We start from the raw sequence: 17,495 nt of genomic DNA, 5'->3' as shown, positions 1-17,495 counted from the left end.
ACGAAGTTATAGGATGCATTTTATATTTTCTTTGAATTTACAAGATCTTTTAAATGTGATGTGGTATGTGGATGGAAAAGACAACTGAGGGGATGGTGCGGGGGAAGTAGCAATATGATGGAGATGGAAAAGAATTGACTGGGGATGGGGACCAGATTATGTCCCTGTGCACACTTCTACCAACTACCTTCATTCCAGCAGGTTGCAGAACCAAAGCAGAAGAATTTTACGAGACAGGAGTCATGTCAAGCAAGTTCTGTGATTTCTTATACATAGACATCACATGAACAATGCTGGTGCCAGTAGGGTTCCCACACCTGTTGGTCAACATTTTACAGGACCAGGACACTGTACCAGTGACTTCACAGTGAGAATCCTGAAAGGTAACTTTAAAACCATACAAGAACGTAAGACCTTTGAAGTCAGAATGATTGAATATTTAACACCCAACAGAAAGGACTTAACAGGATCTGGGGTTCCTAGCCCATTATAAACCATAAAGCTGTATGTCTCTGTTGATCACCACCACCCCTCACCTATCCACACCCATCCTGTTAGAATATCAATGATATGCTTTGATGTCCCCATGCATACCTCCTACCCACCCCCATCCTCCCACCCTGTCAGACTGTCATAGTAATGCTTGAATGTTTTCACTTATATACACTGTCAGCTAGCACATTTGCTTATTTCCGATCTGACGAAGAAGGGCAACCTTCGAAAGCTAATCAAGAAATGTATTAAGTTATGTCCAATAAAAAAGGTATCATCTTATTTTCTTTTCTATGTTTTATTTTGTTTGATTTCTATTCATAACCTTAAGAGTGGACTAACATGGCTACCACACTCCTCTACTTATACAAGCAGGAAATTGTATCAGGGCTCAGTGCTGTAAGTGGTGAATTTGGGTTTAAGTAAGGCCCTGTGACACAATCCCATACAGGAGGCTAATAAGGAACTGAGCAATTTTGAGGAGGACCAAGATTGTAAAGTGGGTTAGAAAGCAATAAAGTTATGGACAACAGAAGGGGGCGATAAATAGAGTTAATCCAAGGAAAGGTGGAGTGGGGAGTTTTTTAGTAGAGCACAACAGAGGTTTAGTCCTGGGCCACATCTACACAACACTGTCAGAACTGATAGAAAACAAAACACACTAAAAGGGGAGGTGAAGAGCTACAGGACCATCCCATCTGCTCCTTTTCCTTTCCTGCTGCAGTACAGAACCAACCAACTTCTGGCTTTACCCCATTTCTCCCACAGCTAAGGATCCATCATATTGCTACTGCCACCTCACCACCCCCACAGTTGTCTTTTCCATCCACATACCTAACCCACCTTTAAAAGATCGTGTAAATTCAAACAAAATATAAAATACTAGGACTAGGGGGCATGCGATGAAGCTACAAAGTAGTAAATGTAATACAAATCTGAGAAAATGTTTCTTCACTCAATATGTAATTAAACTCTGGAATTCATCACCAGAGAATGTGGTAAATGCGGTTAGCTTAGCAGGGTTTAATAAAGGTCTAGACCGCTTCCTAAAGAAAATGTCCATAGACCATTATTAAATTGACTTGGGGAAAATCCACTGCTTATTTCTGGGAAAAGCAGCATAGAATGGATTGTTTTCCGGGATCTTGCCAGGTATTTGTGACCTGGATTGGCCACTGTTGGAAACAGGATGCCGAGCTTGATGGACCTTTGGTCTGTCTGTGTGGCAATACTTATGTACTTAAAGGAGGCTTAACCGATCACTTTCTTCCACAGCTAAGGATCCTCTGTGCCTATCCCAGACTTTACCCATCAATCAGCCACAGCTAAGAATCCTCTGTACTTATCCCAAGGTTTTACCCCTCATTCTCTCCCATAGCTAAGGATACCCTATGCTTATTCCAGGCTTAACCCTCACTCCTCCCACAACTAAGGCTCCTCTGTGCCTATCCCAGGCTTAACCCTCACTCCTCCCACAACTAAGGATCCTCTGGGCTTATCCCTGGCTTTACTTCTCACTCCCACTCTGCTAAGGATCATCTGAGAGAGGAAAAAAGGGCAGCACTGCCCTCAGCACCTCTCAGGCCTGTCTGCCTACCCGGCTATCCATAAGGAATACGAAGCAAATACATTTGAACATATCTACTTGCTTCTCAGATCTTACAAATTGCAGCACGTTGCCTGCCTATTCATTTGGGACAGCCTAGAACCCAGGCTGTTAGGACTGAACCAAAGACCATGCTAAGAACAGTTGACTGATAAAGAATCATCTTTAACCCTTGCAAGGGGTTTGATGTTAGCATTTAATTATGAAGCATAAGACAAAGCTTTCTGCAAAGACCAAAGAGATTCTCTTAAGTCTTTATTTTCCCCCCTTATTTCATTGTTGGTCTTTCAAGGGTGACATCAGCTGCGTATGTTGGGTACAACAATCCCATTTTACTTTTGCAGCTGCTCCATGCTATGCACTGTTACCCTTTGCTGTTTGGATACTGGACGACACAGCTGACCCTGCAGGGTCTGGAGAGATTGCCAGAAAACAAACTAGGCTAGATCTGTATGGTGACTCATTTAACACAACTCAGTTATGCTCATAAGCCAGAAGCATCGGCTGCAGTACTTGCACTGTCTCTGCTTGAGTGATGTTATGGAAAGAACCAAACTAAAAGTGAAGCAAACTGCTCTTCAGAGAGCCAGATGCTGAAAATGGAAGCGGTGCCCGGAGAACACTGTAAAAATCTCCTCAGACAAGAAAATCTCATGCTGGCTGAGCCTGGTCAAGGTTAAATATTTCCCAACATGCAACACTCTGCATCGAAGAAACTCCACCAAAACCTGGCAGGTTGCAAAAATCCACTGGTCAGTCAGGCAGACCTAGCATCACAATGCCTAATGTCAAGCAGTAAACTATTTCCAAAAGGAGATGTGGGTAACATTCCCAAAAATTACAGACTCATAACTTGTCTACCTACAGTCTATAAGGAAACTGGACTCAGATATAAAGAGGAAAACACCAGAACAGCACTGGTAACAGAGGTATCGGTGCCAAACGAGAATCTTCTCTTTCTCCGCTTGATGCACAGAATAATCAAGTACCAAGCAATGCAGTCAGAAATCAAAAATAATACGACGGAAAGCTACAGAAATATTTTCCATCATACTGGGTGCCACAGGCCCAATTAAAAGGAATTTTCAAGCATACCTGGATAAATTGTTTATACATGCAACATCTTATGAAGAAAGCTCTCTTTGGCACAATGCAACTGCTTCACATACCCTGGTTTAGGAGTGATGTTCATTACTGTCATGGTTTGTGAAAAACTAACCCTTTGGAGACACGGACCCCCAAAGAAACTAGTTCCTGACATGTCACTAAAGCTTACCTGATCAAAGTTACTTCTTCAGATTAGCAACTAATCTACTTCCCATTTTAATTACATAGGATTTACTTGAAATCAAGGTCTATCACCTCATCACACATTTATTGTAAACAGAACAGAAAATAATAACAATAATAATAAATTCCTACTGCACTTATCTTTATAGTGCAAAAGCTACATTTATTCATATTTTACAGTCACTATCTCCAGTATAAAAAGGAAATGACCCAGCGGTATAGGAGGTGGAGTCCAGAGAAGGGATTGTGTGGTAGGTGGGAAAGGAGGGTGAGGAGCCTCCCCACCAATCCTTCTCCCTCTTCAGGCTCTTCTCTTTTGTCGCCATTTCATCGTCCTGCCCAACATCTGGGCACTAGAACTTTTTGTCCTTGCTCAGTTTGTTGTTGCGCCAGATGTGAAGCTTGCGCATGGTTCTCCAATACTGAGAAGATTCCGGGTCCAGCTCTTCAAGCTTCTTTGGGGGGCCCAGGTCTATCTTGAAGAGCCTGTAAGAAACATGCGAGTCAATCTGACATGAAATATAACACAAGCTAGGGAAGCTAAAAATGCTTCTCAGTAGCCTTGCATTTTGGCCACAGTCCACTACACCACTGGAACTCAGTGCTAATAAATGCTTTAGGAGAGATGTACTTCTTTTTGCAATACATGGAAAGGCAGTTATTCAAAGGCACCGATACGGGTAGCAGGTGCTGCTCACAGGCCAACGCTATAACTACTGCAGATACTATACCACCGGAACAACACAGAAACCTAGGGATCCTTTTACTAAGGTGCGCTGAAAAATGGCCTGATCTAGTGTAGGCACGTGTTTTGGATGCGCACAGAATCATTTCTCACCTGTAAAAATGCCTCTTTGGTTTTTGGGCCAAAAATGGACGTGTGGCAAGGTGAAATTAGATCTTACCTGCTAATTTTCTTTCCTCTAGACCCTCCAGACCGGTCAAGACGCGTGGGTTATGTCCTCCTACCAGCAGAGGGAGACTGAGAAAACACTAAGCTTTTGAAGCCTGTATATATAACCTGTGCAGAACCTCCACTAGCCAGTATACCCCTGACAAAGCAGAGAAACAAAAAACACTAACAACAACTAGCAACCCTGTACGTGGTCACAGTAAACTGCAAAAACAAGAAACATCTTCCGCTTGCTCTTACGGAAGCATGTTCCTTTGCCTTTGATAAAACAGTTGGGCTTCTACAGGTGGACTATCAAAGAAGAGCCCCACCTGTCCCGGACTCCTATCACAAAACAGAAATCAACAGTCTGCAATTAGAGAAAACAATTTACAGCAGCCAAGAATTATCCAACAAATACACCTCCTGGCCTCCAATACAGACAGGGCGGGCTCTTGACCGGTCTGGAGGGTCTAGAGGAAAGAAAATTAGCAGGTAAGATCTAATTTCACCTTCCTCAGCGACCCTCCAGACCGGTCAAGACGCATGGGACGTACCAGAGCAGTAACTAACTTATGGGAGGGACCTACTAAGGCCAGAGGTCAAAACTGCTGCCCCAAAGCGCACCTCGTCCTTTGCATGCACAGGAATCCTATAATGCTTCACAAAGGAATGCAACGAAAACCAAACCGCAGCCCGACAAATATCTAACAGAGAAATCATACTATTCTCCGCCCACGAGGCTGCCATTCCCCTAGTGGAATGAGCAGACCAGCCCCTAGGCACCACAGGACCCTTCACCAAGTAAGCAGATGCAACCGCCTCCTTCAACCACCGTGCTATGGTCACCTTAGGAGCCGCTGCACCCTTCTTTGGGCCACCATGAAGAACGAACAAATGGTCAGAGGCTCTGAAGTCCTGAGTTCCAGAGAGATAACAACTCAAAACTCTCCTGACATCCAGCTTGGCAATACCACGCTGCTCCGAATCTCAGCCATATCACCCAACACTGGCAGAGAGATGACCTGATTAACATGGAACTCGGAAACCACCTTGGGCAAAAAAGGAAAGCACCGTCCGCAACGAAACCTTTCCCTCAGAAAGGACAAAAATGGTTCCCTAAAAGACAAAGCCTGAAGCTCTGAAACACTCCGTGCTGAAGTAATCGCCACCAACAAGACCGCCTTTAAAGATAAATCCTTACAAGATGCCGATACCAGAGGCACAAACGGAGGCCTGATCAAAGCATCCAAAACTAGCTTCAAATCCCACGGAGGCACCATCCGTCACTGAGGCGGACGCAGCAACTTAACACCCTTCAAAAAACGCACTACCTCAGGCACAGACGCGAAGGACTTTCACTGAAGCTTCCCACGAAAACATGACAAAGCTGCCACCTGAACCTCAGTGTAGACAAGGCCAGACCTCTATCAACACCATCGTGCAAAAATTCCAAAACTTCCGCCACCGAAGAGTGAAACGGCCGAACTCGATGGTCTTCACACCAGTGCTCAAAGATTCTCCAAACCCGGACATACACCAAGGAAGTGGATCGTCTACGGCAACTCAACATCGTAGCAAAGCCACTGGACGAAAGCCCCTTCTTCTTCAACTTGTGCCGCTCAAGAGCCAAACCATAAGCGAAAACCGAGCCGGATCCGGCATGATTATCGGGCCTTGACACAGAACTGATCCCAACAAAGGCAGGGCCGCCGCCCCTGCCAACCGCACCAGGTCTCCATACCATGGTCGACGCTGCCAATCCGAAGCTACCAGAATCACCCGACCGGAGTGATGTTCGATGCGCTATATTACTCGACCGACTAACAGCCACAGAGGAAACACATACAGTCACTCCCGAAGCCAAGGCAACAGAAGAGTGTCGATTTCCTCCGCTCAAGGGTCTCTTCAGCGACTGAAAAAAAAAAAATCTCTGAACTTGCGCATAGCGAGCCGTTGCGCTAAGATCACCGAAAGTCCCCAGACCGACACAACTCACTGGAACACTGACCGAAGAAAAGACCACTCCCTGGGATCTAGAGTGTGCCTGCTGAGATAATCTGCATCTATGTGACCTACCCCGGCCACATGCGCTGCCAAGAGAGCCTGAAGATGAGTTCAACTGCGCCGCCAAGGCTCTTTGTTCCCCCCTTGACGGTTGACATATGCTACTGCCATGGCATTGTCACAGAGCACTCGGACTGCCTTGTGGCGAACCACCGACGTCAAGGCCTGGCGCGCCACCCGAATGGCCCGAGTTTCCAGCCGGTTGATGGACCACTCTGCTTCTGCCCGAGACCACCGGCCTTGAGCTACCTGACTGAGACAATGTGCCCCCCAACCTTGCAGACTGGCATCCGTGACCATTACCAGCCCCCGTGGGGACTCCAACGGCATTCCTTTCCCAAATTGCGCGGACTGAGCCACCAGCGGAGACTGAGACGAGGGGCCACCGACAGCGGACAACACATTTCCAAGTCCTGCGACAGAGGGGACCAACGACTGAGCAGAGCTGACTGTACCTGACGCATGTGCGCCCTGGCCCACGGAACTACCTCTATGGTCGCCGCCATCAGGCCCAGGACCTGACGATAAGTACGGGCCGTCGGCGCCTTCTCTGCAAGGAACCGACGAATCGGACCCTGTAACTTGGAACCAAAAGGCTGCACAAAGGAAAGTGAAGATAAGCTTCCGTCAAATCCAGGGAAGTGAGAAACTCTCCTTTCCTGACCGCACCAGTGACCGACCGCAACGTCTCCATCCGGAAAGAGGGCACCTTGAGTGTCGCATTGACCCTTTTGAGATCTAAAATGGGACGAAAAGTGTCCTCTTTCTTGTGGACCACAAAATAGATCAAATAGCACCCTGAGCGTTGCTGATCTGAAGGAACAGGAACCACGGCTCCCAACGCGAGCAGCCACCGCAGAGTGTCCCTCACTGCTGCCCTCTTGCTCCAAGACCGACAGAGGGATTCCAGAAACACTTCGGGAGAACAGCTTTCGAATTCCAGCGCACATCCGCCTCGAAACACCTTGAGAACCCACTGATCTGACCTGATTTGGGCCCAACTCTGGTAAAACAGACTCAGCCGAGCCCCACCATGCACCAGAGCCTGGGAATTGTGGCCTGAATACTAACCTCCCGCGGAAAAGCCACGCCCTCCGCGACGACTCTCACGAAAGAACTGTGTGCGCTGGAAAAACTGACCCCTAGAGGTCCTACTACTATTAAACATTTCTATAGCACTACTAGACTTATGCAGCGCTGTACAAATTACATGAAAGACAGTCCCTGCTCAACAGAGCTTACAATCTAAATTGGACAAACAGACAGCTAGGGGTAGGTCCCACTCGATCTGCCCGGCCTATACCGCTGAGCCTCCCTAAACCGTCCCAGAGAGGAACTAGTTCTGGCCCCTGCCTTGAACCGAAAATCTGGAAGCCATAGAACCTTGGTATCACTAAGACCTCACACTAACTTGTCCAAATCTTCTCCAAAGAGCATAGCTCCCTTAAGTGGCAGAGACCCACAACCATAGCCATATTTTTTGTCTGAAGTAGGCAACTAATCATAAAAGCCTCAGACAAAAAGGATGAACCCATGTCCAAGTCGGCTAACTCCTGACCCCCAGAAGAACCAACATCTACCGAATCATCCAGGAGCTTCTCGGCCCAACGAAAACATGCCCGAGCTACCAGACCCCCACAAACCGAGGCCTGCAGGGCTAGAGCCGACAAAACAAAACTACGCTTGAGAAAAGATCCCAACTTCCTATCCTGAGGATCACGGAGGGCCGTTCCTCCATCAACCGTGATAGCCGTAGCTATAATTACTGCCGTCACTACTGCATCTACCGTGGGAACCTTAAAGGAATCCCTATCGTCCTGAGGGAGGGGATAAAGCCTCGCCATTGCCTTTGCCACCTTACACGGCAAATCCCATTCCTGACAAATCATCTCCCGGAGATCCTTGTTCATAGGGAAGGATCACGCCTGACGCTGAATGCCCTTCACCAACGGATCCTGGACAGTTTCCCCCAAAGCCACCTCAGGACCAAACTGAAGGGTGGACGACACCTGATCTATGAGTTCTGACAGCTCATCTCTATGGAAAATCCGCACTACTGAAGGATCCTCTCCAGGAATCCAACAATCCTGCTCCTGAGAGCCGTCAATTCCATCTGACTCCCCCAGATCACTAAGCGCAGCTTCTGCAGCTACAGGAGAAAAACATTGCCTGTCCTCTGACCACTCTAACCGTGGTCTCTCAGCCAAGACGGAAATAGCCCCCTCTTCCAATTGGGGGGGGGGGAGGGGGGGGGGGTCCCGATCTCCAGGCCTGATACCGCGTCCAGACAAAATCTGGAGGAAAGCCCACCATTCCTGGACCGTCATTAGGCCCTTTTGTGCCAAAAACGGAGGCCGCAGGCCCAAAACCAGCCGGCTCCACGGGCCGCGTCAGACTCAAGATGGCGGCTGTTCCCGCCGAAACTGTTCCCGCTGACAGCGGCCCTGCCTACGCTCCCGCTGACCCGGAGACTCCCGACACCATCGATCCCTCCGCGGTCAAGTCGGGGGGTGCCGCAGCCACCTTTATAGGTGCACCGCAAAGCTACACTGAGCGCCTGGCGCCTCTACCCCTCGCCAAAAGCACGCGCGACATCGGAGGAGCTGGGCCGCCATAAACCACGAGGGAAGAGAAAAGCTGTTCCGCAAACGCGCCAAACCAAAAACTCACTCACACTGCAAAAGCACTGGAGAAAGCGCTGCTCTCTCGTTCCAGCAAGGAATCAAAACCCCCGTTCGGTCCGCTGAAAATAAAGAAATAAATGCCCTTAAAGGCACAGTACTCCAACTCTGGCAGCTGGAAATTGTAAGGCACTCAAGGCTACAATACTGAGAAAGCAGCCGAGGCACAAAGCTGCCAAGCAAAACGAAATAGAATAACTGACCTTAAAGGCACAGTACTCTAATTCTGGCATCTGGAAATTGTAAGGCACTCAAGGCTACAATACTGAGAAAGCAGCCGAGGCACAAAGCTGGCAAGCAAAATGAAATAGAATAACTGACCTTAAAGGCATCTTACTCTAACTCTGGCATCTGGAAATTGTAAGGCACTCAAGGCTACAATACTGAGAAAGCAGCCGAGGCACAAAGCTGCCAAGCAAACAGAAATAGAGAGCAGCACAGGGGGAGGGACCCAAACATAGGTGTAACACCCCAGGGGGAAAAACTGGGCCCCACCAGACCCAGGGCCCCAAAGCACTTTTTTTTTTTTTTTTTTTTACACACGTACAGGGTACTGCAACAGAATAAAGTTTGGAAGGAAAAAATCCTACGACCCAATGACAAACTACCTCACCAGATTATTGGAGACTGCACAGGCTGTCAACTGCTACCTCTGCTGAGACTGAGAAAATACTGGCTAGTGGAGGTTCTGCACAGGTTATATATACAGGCTTCAAAAGCTTAGTGTTTTCTCAGTCTCCCTCTGCTGGTAGGAGGACATAACCCACGCGTCTTGACCGGTCTGGAGGGTCGCTGAGGAAAATGAAAATTAGCACGCGTCCATTTTGGGTCCAAGACCTTACCGCCAGCCATTGACTGAGCGGTAAGATCTCACGCTTTAATCAGGCGGTAATGGTCAATGCGTGTCCAAATGCCGATTACCGCCAGCGCGCCACAAAATAAAGATATTTTCTGACACGCCTATCGGACGTGCGTCAAAAATGAAATTACCGCCCAGGCCACACAGTAGCCGGGTGGTAACTCAGAATTGGTGCGCATATACGCTTATGCGGTTTAGTAAAAGGGCCCCCTAGCTCGCCAATGCTCAAAGGAAACGATATACAAATTATGTGTGTGCTCTAAAAGCGAAAGCGAGGGGAGGGGAACGTGCTTGGTGCATGCGCAGAAGAGGCTTGCGGTAAGCTCAGCTCCTGGGCACATGCACCAGACAAACTGAACGTGAAGCACACACTGGCGTCTGTTTTCTGTGCTTTAAATATAAGTGTTTGCAATTTTTCTTATAGCTTGGAATGCTTCTATTTAAATGTAGGAAACAGGCGCCAATGTGTGCTTTCATTTTGGGTTTGCTGTGACTTGCACACATTCGTTTATGACTAGCAGGGGCTTGCATGGGCTTCCTTCAGCTTCCAAATTATATAGAAATTGGCAGATTTTAAAGAAAGAATCATGAGAAATCCTCTCTTCAAACACCCTAATGCCTGCTCCGAGCCGGCATTATTTTTTTTTTCAGCAGTAAGGGTGGCTTTGCTTTGTGCACTGTTCTCCATGAACTGGGAGGGAATAGGAAATGACCTCATTAACATCCGTTTGACAGCATTAACATGCTGTTTGTTCTAATCTTTGAAGCACTCGTTGTTTCCCATGCGAGAGCGTCTGAGCATTCTGCGTTCACTAATGCGGGTGCTAGTCCAGCGCTAATTGCTTCTAGCTCCCGCGTTTGGTTCTGTGTATCAGCCTGTGAATAAGTATTAGGGATATTCAGCGGCATTAACTGGCTAGCACTGCTGAATGTCTCCTTTGTCCCCTTCAATACCATGTGGACTGTGTCAGAACCTGGTTAGCAGCCGTATTCAGACCTCTAACCATATATCTAACTGGATAAAGTGAGGACAGCAAAAAGGCTGCCATAACTTTATCTGGTTAACTATCAAGTTAGCGGTTTGAATACTGCCACCCCATTCACTAGGCAGGCCGGGGGGGGGGGGGGGGTCGCATAGGGTGGCACAATTTGGGGAGCAGCACTGGAACTTGATTGCCAGGTTCTCTCTTCTTCGTCCCCTCCTTCCACCCCAAGGTGTCCAACTTGACCTCTCTTCCTGCAGGACGGTGACACAGCAGTTTTCAGCTATAGAAACAGTAAGTTTGGAGAGAATGAGAGCAAGCAGGGCTTAAGCATGCACAGATGCTCAAGGCCCCATGCTGAATATGATACATCTTCTATAGCTGCCAACTGCTACATCGCTCCCCTGAAGGAAGGGAAGTAAGGCCTAAATACCTTGCAAGGGAGGGGGGAGGTGGAGGGAAAGAAGGAAAGAAGGGATGCTGGAGACCATGGGGGTGGGGAGTGGAAGACAGAAAGATGCTGGAGACCATGGGGGTGGAAGACAGAGATGCTGGCGACCACTGGGGTGGAAAACAGAGAGATGCTGCAGACCGTGGGGGTGAGGATGATCTCCAGAGAGAGATGCTGGAGATCACAATACAACAAACACATTTGGAACTTCTATTCCGCAACTTATCAAATGGTTTAGTGTAGATTACAATAAGCATCAACAAAGAGAACATTCATCTCTGATATCAGCAGTTAGGTATATATAGAAAAAAGAGTTTTAAAATAAACTAAACTTATAGGAATTTCCTAAACAAATGGGGCTTTAACAACTTCAGGAATGTTATATAACCACAGAGCGGGGTGGGGGGGGGGGGGGGAAAGATGCTGGAGACCACAGGCATGGGGGGTGGAAGAGAGAGATGCTTGAGACCAAGGGGGAAGGGAAATAGGGAAAAAGGATGCTGGACACCATGTTGGGGGGGGGGGGGGAGACCTTACGTTGTGAGCTGTCCCTTGGTGGTGGTTGGGGGAGGGGCATACAGCTGAAGGTACACCTAAGCCATCAGATACTCTTGGGCCAGCCCAGATAGCACTTGAGTCTGCATTGAAACTGGATATTCAGCACTGGCTGGTATCTGGGTACATGCTGAATATCCAGTGACATTTTATTTAATCACTAAACACCACAGTTACATACCAGGTCCAGAAATTCCAAAGGAGAAATTAGATCTTACCTGCTAATTTGCTTTCCTTTAGTCCCTCCGGACCAGTCCGAAGGGACGCTAAGGAATGTGTATTTTGCACTTGTTTTAGTATTCAGATAGATGAGTGCATGCATACACATGTGAGGCCAGATAGATAACACAATCTATCCATAATGCAATCTTTCATTTTCACAAACAGCACATAATAGAAAGGCAGTAGTGAGAAGGTAAACCCTTACCATTCAGGATATGCTGAATCCTCCTTCAGCACCACCTCCTGGCCCTCCTTGTAGATGTTCACACCCATGGCATGAGTGGTGAGCAGCACAGGATCCTTGCATACGTCAGGGCCTTTCAACACCTCTTTAGCTACCCCTTTACCTTTTCCCTTCATAACTGTAAGACCAAGCATGAAAAAGATTACAGTGACACCTCAGCAGTCAGAGCACACAACCGTGAAAACAAGCGCAAGTTCCAACTCCACCGATCCTTGCTGGGTGAGCTTGAGACAGTCATAAAACCACTCTGTCCTCCAGTTTAGGGCCAGAGACATCACAATGATGTTACTTATGGCATACATGGATAAATAAGCAGAGCAACTACATTAATACTGATGGAGAAGGAAGGTTTTCTCTTCTATTTTAACTGTATCTCAGTGCATACTGGGATTATATAGCTCTGCTTTTCACTTTCATAATTAACTACACAGACCACATGATGCACCAAGAAGGCATAAGGGTTCATTGTGAGTACTATACTCTGTGCTTGCAGCAGTGGCGTAGCTATGGGTGGGCCTGGGTGGGCACAGACCCACCCAATATTGGCTCGGGCCCACCTAGCTGCAGTGCCACACTGCTCTCTTCCCCCCCCCCCCCCCCCCCCGCATCCTGGCATCTGAACTCTGGTCTCTGAACCCCTTCCCTCCCTGGTGTCGGTACAGGTGTCCTCTGTGCCTGCAGCGATTCATTCTTGATGCTTGCGCTATTCCTGCAGGCTTCCACCTGCCACGTTCTGCCAGACAGGAAACAGGCAATGACATCAGCGAGGGTGGGACATGGCAGATGGTACCGGAGTGAATATCGGCTGTATCCAGATCATATCTGGCAGCTGCTCTATAACCAGACTTTCAGAGCGGATATCAAGGTATTGGTCAGTGTGATTATCTTGATACAGATTTAAACACTGTGCTCTGAAGTGTTGCAGCTATGGGTGGGCCTGGGTGGACATTGGGGTGGGGCAGAGTTCAGAGATAGGAGCGCAGATGCCGGGACGCCACAGAGGAGAGGGAGAAGATGTGGGGTAGGTGGAAAAAAAATTCTTTATATTTTTAAAAAATATCTCTGGGAAGATATTTGTGGGGGGGGGGGGGGGAAGGGGCATATGCGCATGGAAGGGCCCATCCAATTTACCTCTTGGCCCATCCAAAATACCGAGTCTGGCTACACCTCTGGCTTGCAGTAGGTGGTGTATTGGACGCAAACTGGACTATTTCTCCACGTCTGGGAAAAATGGGGGGGGGGGGGGGGGGGGGGTTGGGAAATGGACGTGTGGCAAAATGAAAACCAGCACACATCTATATATGGCCTGAGCCCTTAACGGAGAGCTCGCACATTTCCCACACGGTAACCGTCCGCCAGGAACGCCCCCATGGTAGAAAATTATTTTCTACCACAGGTTTTCGGCATGCGCCAAACTCAGAATTACCAGGCGCATGCGCTAGCCGGGTGCTAATGCCAATCTGACATGCATGCCTTTACATGCCTATGTAAAAGGGCCCCTTAGGGATTATTTTGGATGGTTTTCTCATTTTTGAATCCCAGGCACAGGCGATTACAATGAGAGATTTTAGGTTAATAAGAAAGCTTAGGCATATTAGAGCTTGTTTGGATCCCGAATCATTTTGACTTATGCACAAACCATGATATTATGCCATTTCAATTATTGTAACATCATCAAAATGTGGGATGCAAGGAATCTCTTTGGAAAAAGTTGCAAACATTACAAAATACAGCAGCGAGTCTAAGAAGTAGGGCAGTGGTTCCCAAACCTGGTCCTGGAGGCACCCCAGTCAGTCAGGTTTTCAGGATACCCACAATGAATATTCATGAGAGAGATTTGCATGCACTGCCTGCACTGCATGCAAACCTCTCTCATGAATGTTGATATCCTGAAAACCTGACTAGCTAGACCAGGTTTGGGACCCACTGATGTAGGGTTTCAAAATTTGAAAAAGCTACTATGCCTTTACGCTGAAGCCCATGCTATTTTTAAAAAGTGTTCCTTATTCATCACGGCCTAGCACCCAGTTATATGTCTAATCTTATTGAACTACCAATCAGAAACCTTGATATTCTTTCAAGTTATTTAGGGCCCTGTTTACTAAGACACGCTACCGTTTTTAGCGCGTGCTAATGCTAGAGACACCCATATGGGTGACTCTAGTGTTAGCACACGCTAAAAACGTTACTGCGCCAACAGCAGGGCTTAGTAAACAGGGCTCTTAGTTTTCTGCTATCCCAATCATAAACAGATAACCGGGCTATCGGCCTCTAACTCCTGCGGTCTGAATAACTCCCACATTCGGCGCTAAAACCAGATATTCAATGCTGGGCCGTTTCCGGTCACCAGCACTGAATATCTGGTTTAATTTTGGCCTGTTTGACTTTGATCGACTAGCACTGAACATCAGCTTGGCCAGTCAAAGTCAAACTGGCTAAAGACAGGACTGATTGCATGCAGAAAAGTATGGCTACTAAAGGTAGGCAGTGATGTGTTGCGCCTGATACTACCGGCTACCTGTTAACCGGCAATATTCAGGCTGCTCAATTTCACTGAAAGGAGCGAGCAGAACATCAGGAGGAAGACAGAGCAGGGCAAGGAACGCAGCGATGCCCCAGACTGGCGCTGGACAAGGCTTCAACTGGTGGGGGTTGGGGACCTCTGCTAGCAAAACCAGGGGCCCAGATGAAATTTTGAGGGGGCCAGGCCCCCACCTAGCTACGCCACTGTATTCCGCAGGGACATAACTGACTAGGTGGCATTAAACTGGCCAGATGCCAATCCTGGCCAGTTAAATGCCTTTGAGTATCAGAGGGCTGGTGTATAAAACTATATTTATATCCTTGTTTTCCTATCACTCAGAGAGATGTTGGCATTCTTTATCTATGTTTTTGAGATAAACAACAAATTATAAATCATTTTGAAAGTTGCTAAAAAGGTTCTTATTTCATAAATTTGTCATGAACACACCTTGGCGAAACACTGTTAACAACGTGGGAATGCCCAGTTTTCTTAATTTTAACTGCACTGAACTCTTGAAGCTTGTGGGGATACAAATGTCTAATGCAGGGGTTTTCAATACAATCCTGGGACACACCCAGCCAGTCTGGTTTTCAGGATATCCACAGTGAATATATTGCATGCACTGTCTTCATTGAATGCAAATCTGTCTCATGCATATTCATTGTGGATATCCTGAAATCCTGACTGGCTGGGTGTGTCCTGAGGACTGGGTTGAGAACCCCTGGTCTAATGTAATGTAACTACCCTTGAAACAATCACTATGCAACCATAATCTGGGCAATGTACAAGAGATGCAGCTTGTGTGTATCAAGGAGGTTTGACTGAGAACAGGACATGGCATGACGTCAAAAAGTTGAAGTCACTTAGGTTAATCTGTGTTTCCCCTTCCCCGCACAGCTGTCATTCTGCGTAGTCAAAACAAAGCAAACAAATCTGAGCTGCTGCATCCACGTTGTTGTTGTTCTTGATTGTTGGTAGCATTTTTATTTAATCTCACTTATATTTTCAAACATGCCAGCTTGTGCAGAATACGGATGTACACAGAGGAGGCATAATAACGGAATAACTTTTCATAGGTAGAGTAGTAATTTGTTATAAGGGAATGGGAATGGGACTTATATACCGCCTTTCTGTGGTTTTTCCAACTACATTCAAAGCGGTTTACATATTATATACAGGTACTTATTTGTGCCTGGGATAATGGAGTAAGTGACTTGGCCAGAGTCACAAGGAGCTGCAGTGGGAATTGAACCCAGTTCCCCAGGATCAGAGTCTAACCACTAGGCTACTACTCCTCCATAAATTGTAAACACTGTGTCATTTGGAGGGGCTGGTTATATTCGTGCAGAGATTTCTTTCTCCTGGCAAACAACATTCAGAGTTTCTATCTATCTATTTATTTATATCCCACATTAAACATGAATTAGGATGAAACCTGGGCGTATTTAAAATCTTTTTTTTCCCTGTGCCTAGATCAAAAGAGAAAGATGGTTGGTGAGAACTTGCTCCTTTTGTTTTGTGGAATGCACTTAATATTGTTTAACAGAGAGATATTCAGTAATGAAGGCAGAGCTACCTTCATGCAGAAGTCAAGAGTCATACTAAATGTACCAACCTTGTCCCGTTCTGGGATATATATTTATCTCTTCTTCAAGTCAGTTTTCAACAGCATTTTCTCAGTTATTGCCCAAATGAGAACACAATTATAATGTTAACTAATAAGTTTTGGATGTTACTGAATTCTATTCTGTCTCACTGTACTTCCAGTTTTGGCACAGTATAAGTCATCACAAGGATAAAATATAAGAAAACAAATAGACTGCATTTGGGGCTTATAGCCCGTTTTGTTATGTTTAAACAAATGAGAAATCTGCATAAAATAAAGTATTTATTTTTATTATTTTGATTTATGAAAACTACTTGTCCCTGGCCTCAAACCGTCTCCTGTTCTCAATTTAATCCCCCTGGTGTGTATCATGCTTCTCCACAGCTTTTCGAGTTTGCAAAATATCCACAACGAATGTACGAAGCATGCGCAAACGTATGTGTTGTAAGGTAACTCAGCGATAAAGCAGATTTGGGAACTCCTAATCTAGGGTGGGTGACGTATCCCCAGCCTTCTCCGATCCATGCACGACAGCATCATAGATTAGACCGAGATTCTGGGGCAAAGGCTATGCACCACCAATACTACCATCTTTGTAAAATCGAACCCCTAGGACTGTCTCTCACACAGGAAGCGCTCGTCCCCCTTCCCAAGGTCTGATCTGAGTAGCCAAGGTCACTGACCCAATTTGCTGGCACCCCTGACCTCACCTGCTTTCTTGGCATATCCGCAAGTCAGGAGCTGGAACGGAGTATGGGGTCTCCGCACAGCCCGCAGTGAGCTGCGTACCATCGCCCCCAAGACCCCTCTGCCTGCCATTACTCGAAGCTCCGCCTCCCTCAGTCAAGCAAGCAGCATCCACGTGGGCGCTCCTGCTCGCACGCTTCCCCTCTTTTCCGGCACACGCCACGCATACTGACTGCATTCTGGGACATGTAGTCCTACAGAACTACAGACGTTCCCTATGACTTGTACACCGTACGCACAAATATAAATAGACGTATTATCGGTACTTAGGTTTAT

General features: G+C 47.0%; 1 protein-coding gene across 1 annotated transcript; it reads right to left on the bottom strand.

Annotated features, from left to right (window-relative positions):
* Positions 1 to 1,685: 1,685 nt before the first annotated feature.
* On the bottom strand, positions 1,686 to 17,343 carry MRPL54 (mitochondrial ribosomal protein L54). The gene is made up of 3 exons (XM_030218351.1): positions 17,183 to 17,343; positions 12,304 to 12,460; positions 1,686 to 3,874 (listed from the first exon to the last, which is right to left on the bottom strand). The coding sequence occupies exons 1-3, from the start codon at positions 17,289 to 17,291 to the stop codon at positions 3,742 to 3,744; spliced, it is 399 nt and encodes a 132-aa protein (XP_030074211.1). The 5' UTR covers positions 17,292 to 17,343; the 3' UTR covers positions 1,686 to 3,741.
* Positions 17,344 to 17,495: the final 152 nt, after the last annotated feature.

The sequence above is a fragment of the Microcaecilia unicolor genome, chromosome 11, assembly GCF_901765095.1.
Source record: "Microcaecilia unicolor chromosome 11, aMicUni1.1, whole genome shotgun sequence".
Classification (NCBI taxonomy): Eukaryota; Metazoa; Chordata; class Amphibia; order Gymnophiona; family Siphonopidae; genus Microcaecilia; species Microcaecilia unicolor.
Note: the sequence above shows the minus strand (reverse complement) of the source record. Positions and strands in the feature narration are given on the sequence as shown.